This window comes from Nicotiana sylvestris, chromosome 2 (genome assembly GCF_000393655.2).
Source record: "Nicotiana sylvestris chromosome 2, ASM39365v2, whole genome shotgun sequence".
Classification (NCBI taxonomy): Eukaryota; Viridiplantae; Streptophyta; class Magnoliopsida; order Solanales; family Solanaceae; genus Nicotiana; species Nicotiana sylvestris.
The window spans coordinates 208,325,018-208,336,855 of record NC_091058.1 but is presented as its reverse complement, the minus strand read 5'-3'; the positions used below and the strand labels follow the sequence as shown (position 1 = coordinate 208,336,855).

The following is an 11,838-nucleotide window of genomic DNA, read 5'->3' as shown; positions in this document are numbered from 1 at the left end:
CTGCAGACCTGGAAATAATATACCGCAATGTTAGGGGTCAGCCGCAGGAAAAAGTGCCATGATTACAGCGATGCTGGTGGATTTCTACTGCAAAGATCAAAGTCCTTTTTTTAGTTATCAGTCCTTTGTTATTCTTGATCCTATAAGAGTCTTTTGGTGTTTTGAGTCTCGTTGTTTTGCCTTTTATCCTAAAAAGTCTGTTTGAGTCAAGTCTGGTCTTGTTTATCTTTATGCAATTGCTTTTTCTTGAGTCTTGTATAAAAATAATATATATATATATATATGAAAAAGATTTTGTTTAGAAAAATTCAAAAATGAACCCAAAAGATGTTTGTTTTGTAAAAAAAAAAAGAAAAAAGGGCCATGTCCCTGAACTACGTAATAATCTGATTTATGCGGCGACATGATACGTAGGCAACCCACAAAAGGTTCGATCAAAATATTTTTCATTGAATCTAAGCTGGGATCAAAATGGGGGAAGTGTAACTTAATAAAAGGGGGGGGGGGCGCCAATAGGAAGCAACTTGATAAGCCGGAATGAAACATGAAGCCTTCCAAAATGTATTATGAAACGGTGATGATGTTACGAGCATGGCATGTTATGTGTAATTCATATCTATAAAATGTCTAACCCTAACACGTTTGTTGTCCCTTATAGAGAGTAAGTTTAAGGTGGTTGGTTTGTGGTGAATCTGGCAACACATCATTACTTCACAAGATCTAAGGGACCAGTAGTAATGGATAACAACAATGAAATCGAGTTGGTTAGTGACAATCCGCAGGGTCAGTCAGTTGAGCAAGAGTCAGAAGAAATAAGAAAATTGAGACAACAATTGTCAGATGTATATCAAGCTTGGGTTTCCGGTCGACCTCCACCCCAGGGTCCTTCAGAGGGAACATCCACCATACCCCAGTCTATTCAGACACCGCTCCATGCAACGAGCGATCCCATTCTACCACCAGCGTATGTGCCAAACTACAGCCTCTATGCTGCCCCTGGTACTTTTAATATGCAACCTCTAGTCGCACCATTTAGGAACATCCCTCTAGTTGTGTCTGGCGCACCAGTATATACAATACCACCACCACCACCTGTGACGAGACCCAACAACGAGTCACTACCTCAGGTTTATGATGGCCAAGACTACTCCCTAAATATGGCTTTCAGGGCCTCAGCTCCCTACAATCAGATTCCTTAGTACGAGTCACCAGTGGAAAATGAAAAGCCTACAAAGACAAGTGAGCCGGATGAGATGGCCAGGAAAGTGAAAAGTCTTGAACAAAACATAAAGAACATACAAGGAATAGGTGGTCACAAAAGTGTCTCGTTCAATGATCTGTGTATATTCCCTTACATCCATTTGCCACTAGGTTTCAAGACCCCAAAATTCGAGAAGTATGATGGACACGACGACCTTATCACCCACTTGAAAGGTATTGCAACCAGCTGAGGGGTGCAGGCGGAAGAGAAGAATTGTTGATGGCATATTTTGGAGAAAGTCTTATAGGGGTAGCCTCTGAGTGGTTCATTGACCAGGACATCTCTCACTAGCATGTCTGGGATGACATGGCCCAAGCCTTCGTCAAGCAATTCCAATACAACATTGATATTGCACCGGATCGTAATTATTTGTCCAATATGAAGAAAAAGCCGACCAAAAGTTTTAGGGAATATGCCATCAAGTGGAGGGAGCAAGCGGCTAGAGTTAAGTCACCCATGGATAACCACGAGTTGATCACTATTTTTCTGGAAGCTCAAGAGCCTGATTACTTTCAGAACATGATGTCCGCGATAGGTAGACCTTTTGCAGAAGCAATCAAAATAGGGGAGATGGTCGAAAATGGACTCAAGACCGGTAGAATTATAAGTCAAGCTGCTATCAAAGCCACCACCCAAGCTATCCAAACTGGGTCGGGAGGTTTGGCAAATAGAAAGAAGAGAGATGAAGGGTCCATGATGGCTTCGGGATCTAGGGAGTTTAAAAGAGGGGCATCGCACCATTATGTGCAAGTTCAGCAGGGGCAATCCAGCTACCCTCAACATTATTATCCCCCGCCGATTCCTCAATACTCTGTGGGCCCACCGCAATATATATTGTTCAATGCTCAATCATATACTCGGCTTCCCAATCAACAGGTATAGGCACCAGCTCGAAGGGCCCCCGACCTCAGCAACAAAATTTTCGGGCACTCTACAATGCTCGTCCCAGGCAGGATTACGGTCGAGAGCAGAGGCCGGTGGAAAAATTCACCCCATTGGCTGCACTATACTCTAGTCTTTTCCGGAAGCTGAAACAGATGGGCGTGATTGGACCCAATTCTCCCCACCATATGCATCCCGATTCACATGGATTTCAAGCAAATGCTAGATGTGAATATCATTCAGGTGCCCCGGGGCATAACACGGATGACTGTTGGACTCTAAAAAGAGCTATAGAAAGACTCATCACTGAAAAGTTAATTGTGGTAACAAATGGCGAAGAACATCCCAATGTTACAAACAACCCATTACCAGCACATAACGATGTTCAATATGTAGGAATGATTGGACGAGATCTGGAATGCAGGACGTTTAATCGGGCAGAGATGACCGTGGGAACAATTCAAGAGGGAACCAAATGGGATGTAAGTCCGATCCAAGATGTGCCATTGTTTTTGAAAGGTGCCCCGAGTTCAGAAAATGTAACTTTATTTGTTCCCAAGGTCACGAGATTGGAAGTTCGCTCTAATGTTCCAAGCCCAAGGTTGTATGTCCTTGGAGGCCACCCCATCACAAGGCAGAAACAGGGTAGTACAAACGGTATAACAGAGCCGATCATAATCAAACCTACCATGCAACCCCCTGTGACAAATACAAAAACCATTCCTTGGAACTACAACAAACCTGTGATGACATACAAAGGCAAGGAAATCATAGAAAAAGTGGGGGAAACTGGAGGTTTGACTCGATCAGGGAGGTGTTACTCTCCAGAGGAGTTGAGGAAGGCCAAGAAATCAGAGAGGGATAATTGCCAATAAAGAAATCTGTCACGAAAGAAGAGGCAGAAGAGTTTTTGAAAAAGATGAAAGTTCATGACTACTCAATCATTGAACAGCTAAGAAAGACTCCTTCCCAAATTTCTCTACTATCTCTGCTCCTACACTCAAAAGAGCATGCACGTGTACTAATCAAAACCTTAAACGAGGCACATGTCTCAGAGAAGACCACAGTGAATGAGTTGGAGAAGATGGCCAATAGATTTTTCGAGGAAAACAGAATCTCCTTTACTGATGATGAACTTCCCGAGGAAGGAGCCAGGCACAATAGGGCTTTGCACCTGGTCGTCAAATGTGAGGGGCATTATGTAAAGCGAGTCATGGTCGATGGAGGCTCGAGTGTAAATGTATGCTCTCTCTACTTTGCAAGGCATGAAGATCAACACAGACAGAATCCGACCCAACAATGTTCGCATCCGGGCTTTTGACGATTCATCGAGGGATACCATTGGGGAGATCAACCTCACTATGACGATTGGGCCGATTGACTTTGAAATTGTCTTCCAAGTAGTGGACATGGACACTTCTTATAAATTTCTTATTGGAAGGCCATGGATCCATATGGCTCGAGCTGTGCCATCCACATTGCATCAGATGGTCAAGTTCGAACACAATAGGCAAGAGATTATTGTTCACGGAGAAGACGAGTCATCCATTTATAAAGACCCGTTAATACTGTGCATTGAGGCCAAGGAAGGGTGTGAGTCCATTGTCTATCAAGCTTTTGAAGTGGTTTCTGTGGACCATGTTGAGTAAGGAAAGCCCATTCTGCATCCTCGTCTTTCCACCACATCTATAATGGTGGCTGTGGTTATGATGAGACAAGGTTATGAGCCAGGGAAAGGCTTGGGGGCGTCCTTGCAAGGAATTTCAGAGCCTATTTCTCCGTTCGGTAACCGGGGTACTTTTGGTTTAGGCTTCCGGCCAACACAATCAGACAAAACAAAGCCAAGCACCACAGAAAGCATGGATGGGTCTTGCAACAACCTATCCCTCACATTTTCTACACTTTTGTTAAGCCACGACTCCAAGAGGTTCAAAATTCCTCGGCGCATGCAAACATTGATGACATTTTCCATGACCACAGCCAGATGTTTTCTAAAGTGAATATAATCCAGGCCGGTGAAGGCACTAGTCATGCCGATATGCAACTAATTGACCCAGACACCATGCTCACCAACTGGGAAGCAACTCCTCTCCCCACAAGGAAGGAGTCTTGGTAGTTTGCTTTTGCAGGTTCTTTTTTGTATTTTTGGGTTACTTTCAGGGTTGTAATCCAAACATCTCAGTGTGGTTGTTTTATTTTAATGTTAACCCTTCTATCCTTTCGAATTCAATGAAATACAGTTCAGTTTCGTATTAAGTTTTGTATCTTTCCCTTTTCCTAATTCCTGTCATTTTATTTCCATTTCAGTGTTGTTAATGCCGGATTTAATAACATGACATGCATGAGGAATTCACGCCCAGATCTTAAAAAGCTGTCTAATATCAAAATAATGCATCAAGAGGTAGAATATGATGAAGATGAGGTTGTTGAGGAAATAAAAAGAGAGTTGGAACAAATTGAAAACAAGCCTAAGCCCAACCTCAATGAAATTGAGCCAATTAATATCGGAAATCTTGAAGAAATTAGAGAAATGAAGATAAGCATTCACACCGAACAGAAAACCAGAGATGCCTTGATTCAACTTTTATTTGAATACAGAGATGTATTTGCTTGGTCTTACGATGATATGCCGGGTTTAAGTGTCGATCTAGTGGTTCATGAGCTTCCTACGTATCCTGAATTTCCACCAGTCCAACAAAAGCAAGGAAAATTTAAAACAGATGTGAGTGACAAAATCAAAGAGGAAATAATGAAGCAACTGAACGCCAATGTGATTAGAGCTGTCTGATACACCACCTGGGTGGTGAATGTTGTGCCTGTGCCGAAGAAGGATGGAAAGACCAGAGTCTGTGTTGACTACAGGGACCTGAACAAAGCAAGTCCAAAGGATAATTTTCCTTTGCCAAATATCCACATTCTTGTAGATAATTGCGCAAAGCATGAGATACAATCATTCGTGGATTGCTATGCTGGGTACCACCAAATTTTAATGGATGAAGATGATGCAGAAAAAACTGCTTTTACCACTCCATGGGGTACTTATCGTTACAGGATCATGCCATTCGGTTTAAAGAATGCAGGGGCAAATTACATGAGGGCCATGACCACCATTTTTCACGACATGATACATAAAGAGATTGGAGTATATGTCGATGATGTCATCATAAAATCAAAGACACAGGCTGATCACGTGTGCAATTTGAAAAAGTTCTTAGAACGGCTTCGAAGGTATGACCTTAAGCTTAATCCAGCCAAGTGTGCATTTGGGGTTCCATATGGGAAACTCCTCGATTTTATAGTCAGCCGAAGAGACATTGAACTGGATCCATCTAAGATAAAATCCATTCGAGATTTTCCACCTCCGAAGAACAAAAAGGAAGTCATAAGTTTACTCGGGAGGTTGAACTACATCAGTAGGTTCATTTCTCAGCTCACAACCACATGCAAGCCCATCTTTAATTTGCTAAAAAAGGATGTCGCTATCAAATGGACGGACGATTGCCAAAAAGCCTTTGACAGGATCAAAGATTATCTGTCAAAACCCCCTGTACTGGTCCCACCTGAACTTGGTAGGCCTTTGTTTTTATATATATCAGTGATGGATAATTCCTTTGGATGTGTTCTGGGGCAACATGATGCAACAGGCAAAAAGGAACAAGCAATCTACTATTTGAGCAAGAAGTTCACCAATTATGAGGTTAAGTACACTCTTTTAGAAAGGACATGTTGTGCCTTGACTTGGGTCGCTCAGAAGCTGAGACATTATCTTTTGGCCTACACTACTTACCTCATATCCAGAATGGATCCTTTGAAGTACATCTTCCAAAAGCCAATGCCCACTGGCAGGCTCGCAAAATGGCAAATCCTGCTCATAGAGTTCGACATCGTCTATGTCACTCGCACCGCGATGAAAGCACAGGCTTTGGCAGATCATTTGGCAGAGAATCCAGTTGATGATGAGTACAGGCCACTTAGCACATACTTCCCAGACGAAGAGGTCAACTCAATAGAGGAAGTAGTTTCAGACGATCACCCTATATGGAAAATGTATTTTGATGGGGCTGTCAACATCAAAGGAGTTGGGATCGGGGCAATCCTCATCTCACCTATTGGACATTATTACCCTGCAATAGCCCAACTTCGGTTCTTCTGTACCAATAATACGGCAGAATACGAAGCTTGTATCATGGGTTTGAAAATGGCCATCGATCTGGATGTGCATGAACTATTGGTTATGGGAGATTCTGACTTGATTATCCGGCAAACCCAAGGTGAATGGGAGACTCGAGACATCAATCTTATTCCATACAGACAATGTGTGCAAGACTTGAGCAAAAGATTCAGATCCATCGAGTTCAGGTACATTCCCAGGTTTCACAATGAGCTAGGCGATGCCTTGGCCACTTTAGCCTCGATGCTCCCTTATCCAGGCAACACTCATATTGACCCACTAGAAATCCAAGTTCAGAATCAACACGGTTACTGCAATACAATCGAGACGAAACCAGATAGTGAACCATGGTATCATGACATCAAACGATTCCTGAAAACAAGAGAATATCCAGAGCATGCCAAAGGAGATCAAAAAAGAACTATAAGGCGGCTTGCCAATGGTTTCTTCCTGAATGGGGAAATTCTGTACAAGAGGACCCCAAATTTAAACTTGTTGAGATATATATGTGCTACAGAAGCAAAGCGGATCATGAGTGAAGTGCATTCAGGGGTATGCGGACCTCACATGAATGGATACGTTTTGGCAAAGAAGATTCTGCGGGCAGGGTATTATTGGCTTATTATGGAGCGAGATTACTTCAGATTTGTTCGCAAGTGTCACCAATGCCAGATTCATGGTGATCTGATTCACTTGCCTCCTTCGGAGTTGTATCGCATGTCCTCTCCTTGGTCGTTCGTTGCTTGGGGAATGGATGTCATTGGGCCGATCGAGCCAAACGCTTCAAATGGGCATAGATTCATTTTGCTTGCAATTGATTACTTCACCAAGTGGGTAGAGGCCGTCACTTTCAAAGCAGTCACCAAGAAAGCAGTGGTAGATTTCGTTCATTCCAATATCATCTGTCGCTTTGGTATTCCAAAGACCATTATCACTGACAATGCAGCCAATCTAAATAGTCATTTGATGAAGGAGGTATGCGAACAATTTAAAATCATGCATCGCCATTCTACCCCTTACCGGCCAAAAGCCAATGGAGCCGTTGAAGCGGCAAACAAGAACATCAAGAAGATTCTTCGAAAGATGATCCAAGGTTCCAATGGCATGAAAAACTGCCTTTTGCTCTTTTGGGATACCGCACAACTGTTCGCATATCTGTTGGTGCAACTCCGTATCTGCTTGTATATGGAACTGAAGCTGTAATACCCGCTGAAGTCGAAATTCCCTCTCTCCGAATTATTATGGAATCAATTGAAGACACTAAGTAGGTCAAGACCTGATTAGAACAACTGATGTTGATCGATGAAAAACGGCTAGCAGCAGTGTGTTTTGGCCAATTGTACCAGCAAAGAATGGCACGTGCTTACAATAAGAAAGTGCGCCCAAGGCAGTTTGAGGTAGGCCAGCTGGTGTTGAAACGCATCCTTCCATACCAGGTAGTAGCTAAAGGAAAGTTCGCCCCGAACTGGCAAGGACCCTACATCATCAAGAAAGTGTTACCAAAAGGGGCCTTGCACTTGGTAGATGAAGAAGGACGGGTACCATACATGATTATTAACGCAGATGCAGTCAAAAGATATTATGTCTGATATATACCCACTGTAGAATTTCACGCATTGATTTTCTCAGATTGAAATGACAAAGGCTATCATTTTCTCGCTACTTCAAATAGGTGTCACCCTTTTGTTAAGCCTTTTGATCTGTATTTGTCTACCTATGTACTTGAAAGAAAAAAAAGCAAAAACGCCAAAAAAGATAAAATACTTGCATTGAACTACGTGAGACCTGATTCCGAAAGGATATGTAGGAAGCCTTACCCTGGGTTCGGTCCTATCAGAACCAAAAACCCATATTCCTAGTACTCCAAAACTGGGACAGAAGTTTGTTTTATTTCACGTTTTTTCTGTAAAAAACGGTTTCCAAAAGTTGTAATTCGTTTCAAGGTTCATTTCGCCTTTTTACCTTTCAAGAGCTTCTGATCGATGTGTTTGAGAATATTTGAAGTTCACATGCCAAGGGCGTTGGGTAACCTCCCTCATGCAGTATCTTAGTAAAAAAAAGAGTCTTATTAGTGAAAACCCGTACGGGCAATAAAAGGCAACAATGAACAAAGAGATGAGAGAGTCTTATTGGTGAAAACCCAGATAGGCACCATAAGGCGACGGTTAGTAGAGAAATGAGAGAGGTTAGTTAGCGAAAACCTGCAAAGGGCGCTACTAGCCGAATAAGGGTCTTCGATTCTCCGACATGAGCACAACCAAGACAAATTCAAGATGAGCATTTGCGGCAGTTTTTGAGAATTAGACAGCTTAGACAAATCAGGCGTCCAGTCCAAAATGCATGTCATCATTCATTGAAGTCGGCACATACCTCCAGATAAGTCTTCATATTCCTTTCCCCGAAAGGGACACCTTTTGTTTAAGCACAGTTCTTTTTCGCTTCCAATTATTATTCTATTTTACCCATAATTTTTCTTTGAGTCCCTTTCGGTCTAATCCTGCATCAAAATCGAAGCAAAGAAAGGGCTGCAAAACTGGATACAGTTTCCCTGTAATGTCAAGCACAATTTGGGGCATATATGGCATTGACGAAGGCACAAATTCATATGTGATCTCATTTAAAGTGAACAAAGTGTCTCAAAGAAACTGAAAAGGTCGCCTAAGCAAAACCTGCTTCATAAGAAAAGTTGATAAGCACTACGGACACAAAATGATACTGGGTGCAAGACAACTGAGCTTGATTTTAAAGAAAAAATAGCCTTGCCTTAGAGACAAGGGTAGCGGTACCATGGCCATCTCAGTACCACGCTGACAGAATAGGTTTTTCGACAGCAGTGGCCGTGAACCAAGCTACTCAGGGCATCAAGGCCACAAACCAACCACCACTTTGAAAACTCACAAATTTTTCTTTGTTTGAAGCAGGAACAAAGCATGCAGAATGGTGATTCTAAAAGAACGAATGTCACCAAACGTAAGTTCCTTAAAATCTCCATTTTTCTTTTACTTTTGGCATACGTCACTATTGTTCCCACCTCTTATTTTTACATAGCTTAACCCAGGTAGAACCTTTTCGCCTAGGGGGATCCAACTCATATTTTCGGGTAGAAGTACTCTTCGCTCAGGTTGTTTTACATTAGCTTAACCCAGGTAGAACTTTTTCGCCTAGGAGGATCCAGCTCATAGTTCCGGGTAGAAGTACTCTTCGCTCAGGTTATTTTTACGTAGCTTAACCCAGGTAGAATCTTTTCGCCTAGGGGGATCCAGCTCATATTTCTGGGTAGAAGTACTCTTTACTCAGGTTGTTTTTACATTAGCTTAACCCAGGTAGAACCTTTTCGCCTAGGGGATCCAGCTTATAGTTCCGGGTAGAAGTACTCTTCGCTTAGGTTGTTTTTACATTAGCTTAACCCAGGTAGAACCTTTTCGCCTAGGGGGATCCAGCTTATAGTTCTGGGTATAAGTACTCTTCGCTCAGGTTGTTTTACATTAGCTTAACCCAGGTAGAACCTTTTCGCCTAGGGGGATCCAGCTCATAGTTCAGGTTATTTTTATGTAGCTTAACCCAGGTAGAACCTTTTCTGCCTAGGGGGATCCATCTCATAGTTCCGGGTAGAAGTACTCTTCGCTCAGGTTGTTTTACATTAGCTTAACCCATGTAGAACCTTTTTGCCTAGGGAGATTCGGCTCATAGTTTTCGGATAGAAGTACTCTTTGCCCAGATTTGCTTTTGTTAGTTTAACCCAGGTAGAACTTTATCACCCAGGGGGATTCAACATTTTTTTTGGTCAGTAATACAGGGTGCCAACCCCTGGTTACATTTCCTTTTCAATAATACATGGCACCAACCCCTGGTTACATTTCCTTTTCAATAATACAGGGTGCCAACCCCTGGTTACATTTCCTTTTCAGTAATACATGGTACCAACCCCGGGTTACATTTCTTTTACCAGTATAGGGTACGATAATCCCTAGCTGAGCTTTCCAACATAGGGTCTCTACTCCCTAGTAGACTTTTAGTATAGATATAGGGCCCACTCCCCAATCCCTTTTTCTCAAGGATACACAATCCTGATTTTATTGCTTTAAATAAAGAAGTAGTTTAGAATTTTGTTGCAATAACTCACGAAATTTTCCTAGTGAAAACTGGGGCAGAAAAATTTCGTTCGTTTGTTTGCTTTGGTGTCTGAACAGGTTTTACCTCGAGGCATAGGGTTCGAGATGCCCAAAGAATGAGTCTCAATCCAGAATAAAGAAAAAGGAAAAGAAGTGAATCTAAAGTGCAGAAGCGAAGGAAAGATGTGGATTGCTCAAGAAATAGTTGAAGTCACAAGCTCTGCATGTTCCGTTTTGATCTGAAAAGCCGAAGAAGAATGAACCAGCGGTTGCAACTAACGAGTATCAAGATTCAGATCAGAGTCTGCAGGAAGAACCATCCAAGACTCAAGATCAAGCTTCAAAAGACTCATAGATAGGAATCTTGTAATTCATAACTGATAGGCTTGTTCAGTTTTTTTTTTATGTAATAACAGACTTACGGACCGGAGCCTCGACGGAACCTCACTCGACTTTTCAACTCATCATTCCACAGTTCTCCTTGAACTACACGCGACCTGATTCCCCTATAACCCGGGATATGTAGGTTGTCCAAAACCAAGACTCGGTTGCACCCTTTCTCTTTTCTCTTATCCTTATTTCTTCCCTTTTGAATAAAGATATGTTCAAAAATTAGTTACATGGCTCACCTTATCTTTGCTCGAAAACTCTTCATGTTTCCAAGCAAAGAGGGGCAGCTGTGAGCACCTAATTTTTGACAATATTTAATTTTTTTGTCACTTCTTCTATGTAAATATTTTAGGGGTTTTAACCTATAATTTTTAGCTTTGTTACACTTTTTATTATATGGTTAAAATATAAAATTTTAAAAGGTGAATTATTACTATTACTATTATTTTATTTTTAAAATAATAAAAAAAATCCGAAAAATATTAATTTTTTTTTTAATTTTCGGGTGAGATATAAAAAATAAGAAAAAGGAAAGTATGGAATAAAAAAAATAAAAGTAAAAGTGGGTCAAATTTTCTTGTAAAAAGTAAAAGAAAGTGGAAAATTAAAAGTAAAGTTTTGTGAAAATTTTAAAAAAATAAAAAGTAAAGAAAGTTGGAATTAAAAAAAAATATAAAGGTAGCTGAAAATTAAAAAAAAATTAAAGTAAAAGAAAGTAGAATTTTTATAAGAAAAGCAAAGAAAGCGGATTATTTATTTAAGAAAAGTAAAATAAATGGAATCCTCTTTTAAAAGTGAAAAAAAAAGTGAGATTCTAAATAAGATGAAAGTAATTAAAGTTGAAATTTAAAAAATAAAAGTAAATAAAGGTGAGATTTCTTTTTATAAAAAAAGAAAAGCAAATTGTAAGTGAGATTTCTTTTAATTAAACAATAATAAAATAGCTTTTAAAAAATAAAAAATCTAAAAATTTCGAAAATTTTGCTATAAATAAAAGATAAAATCTGAGGAGAAAAGAGAAA

The 11,838-nt window shown here is 40.8% G+C and overlaps 1 protein-coding gene across 1 annotated transcript; it reads left to right on the top strand.

Annotated features, from left to right (window-relative positions):
* The first annotated feature begins 1,567 nt into the window (after positions 1–1,567).
* Positions 1,568–3,018, top strand: LOC104236412 (uncharacterized). The gene is made up of 2 exons (XM_009790328.2): positions 1,568–1,919; positions 2,138–3,018. The coding sequence occupies exons 1-2, from the start codon at positions 1,568–1,570 to the stop codon at positions 3,016–3,018; spliced, it is 1,233 nt and encodes a 410-aa protein (XP_009788630.2).
* Positions 3,019–11,838: the final 8,820 nt, after the last annotated feature.

Bases quoted from the DNA above. Each gene is read 5' to 3' on its own strand.
- LOC104236412 (XM_009790328.2), top strand. From the start codon at position 1,568: ATGGCCCAAGCCTTCGTCAAGCAATTCCAATACAACATTGATATTGCA. The intron at 1,920-2,137 runs GTTTGGCAAATA...CCCAATCAACAG, and splicing joins TATCCAAACTGGGTCGGGAG to GTATAGGCACCAGCTCGAAG.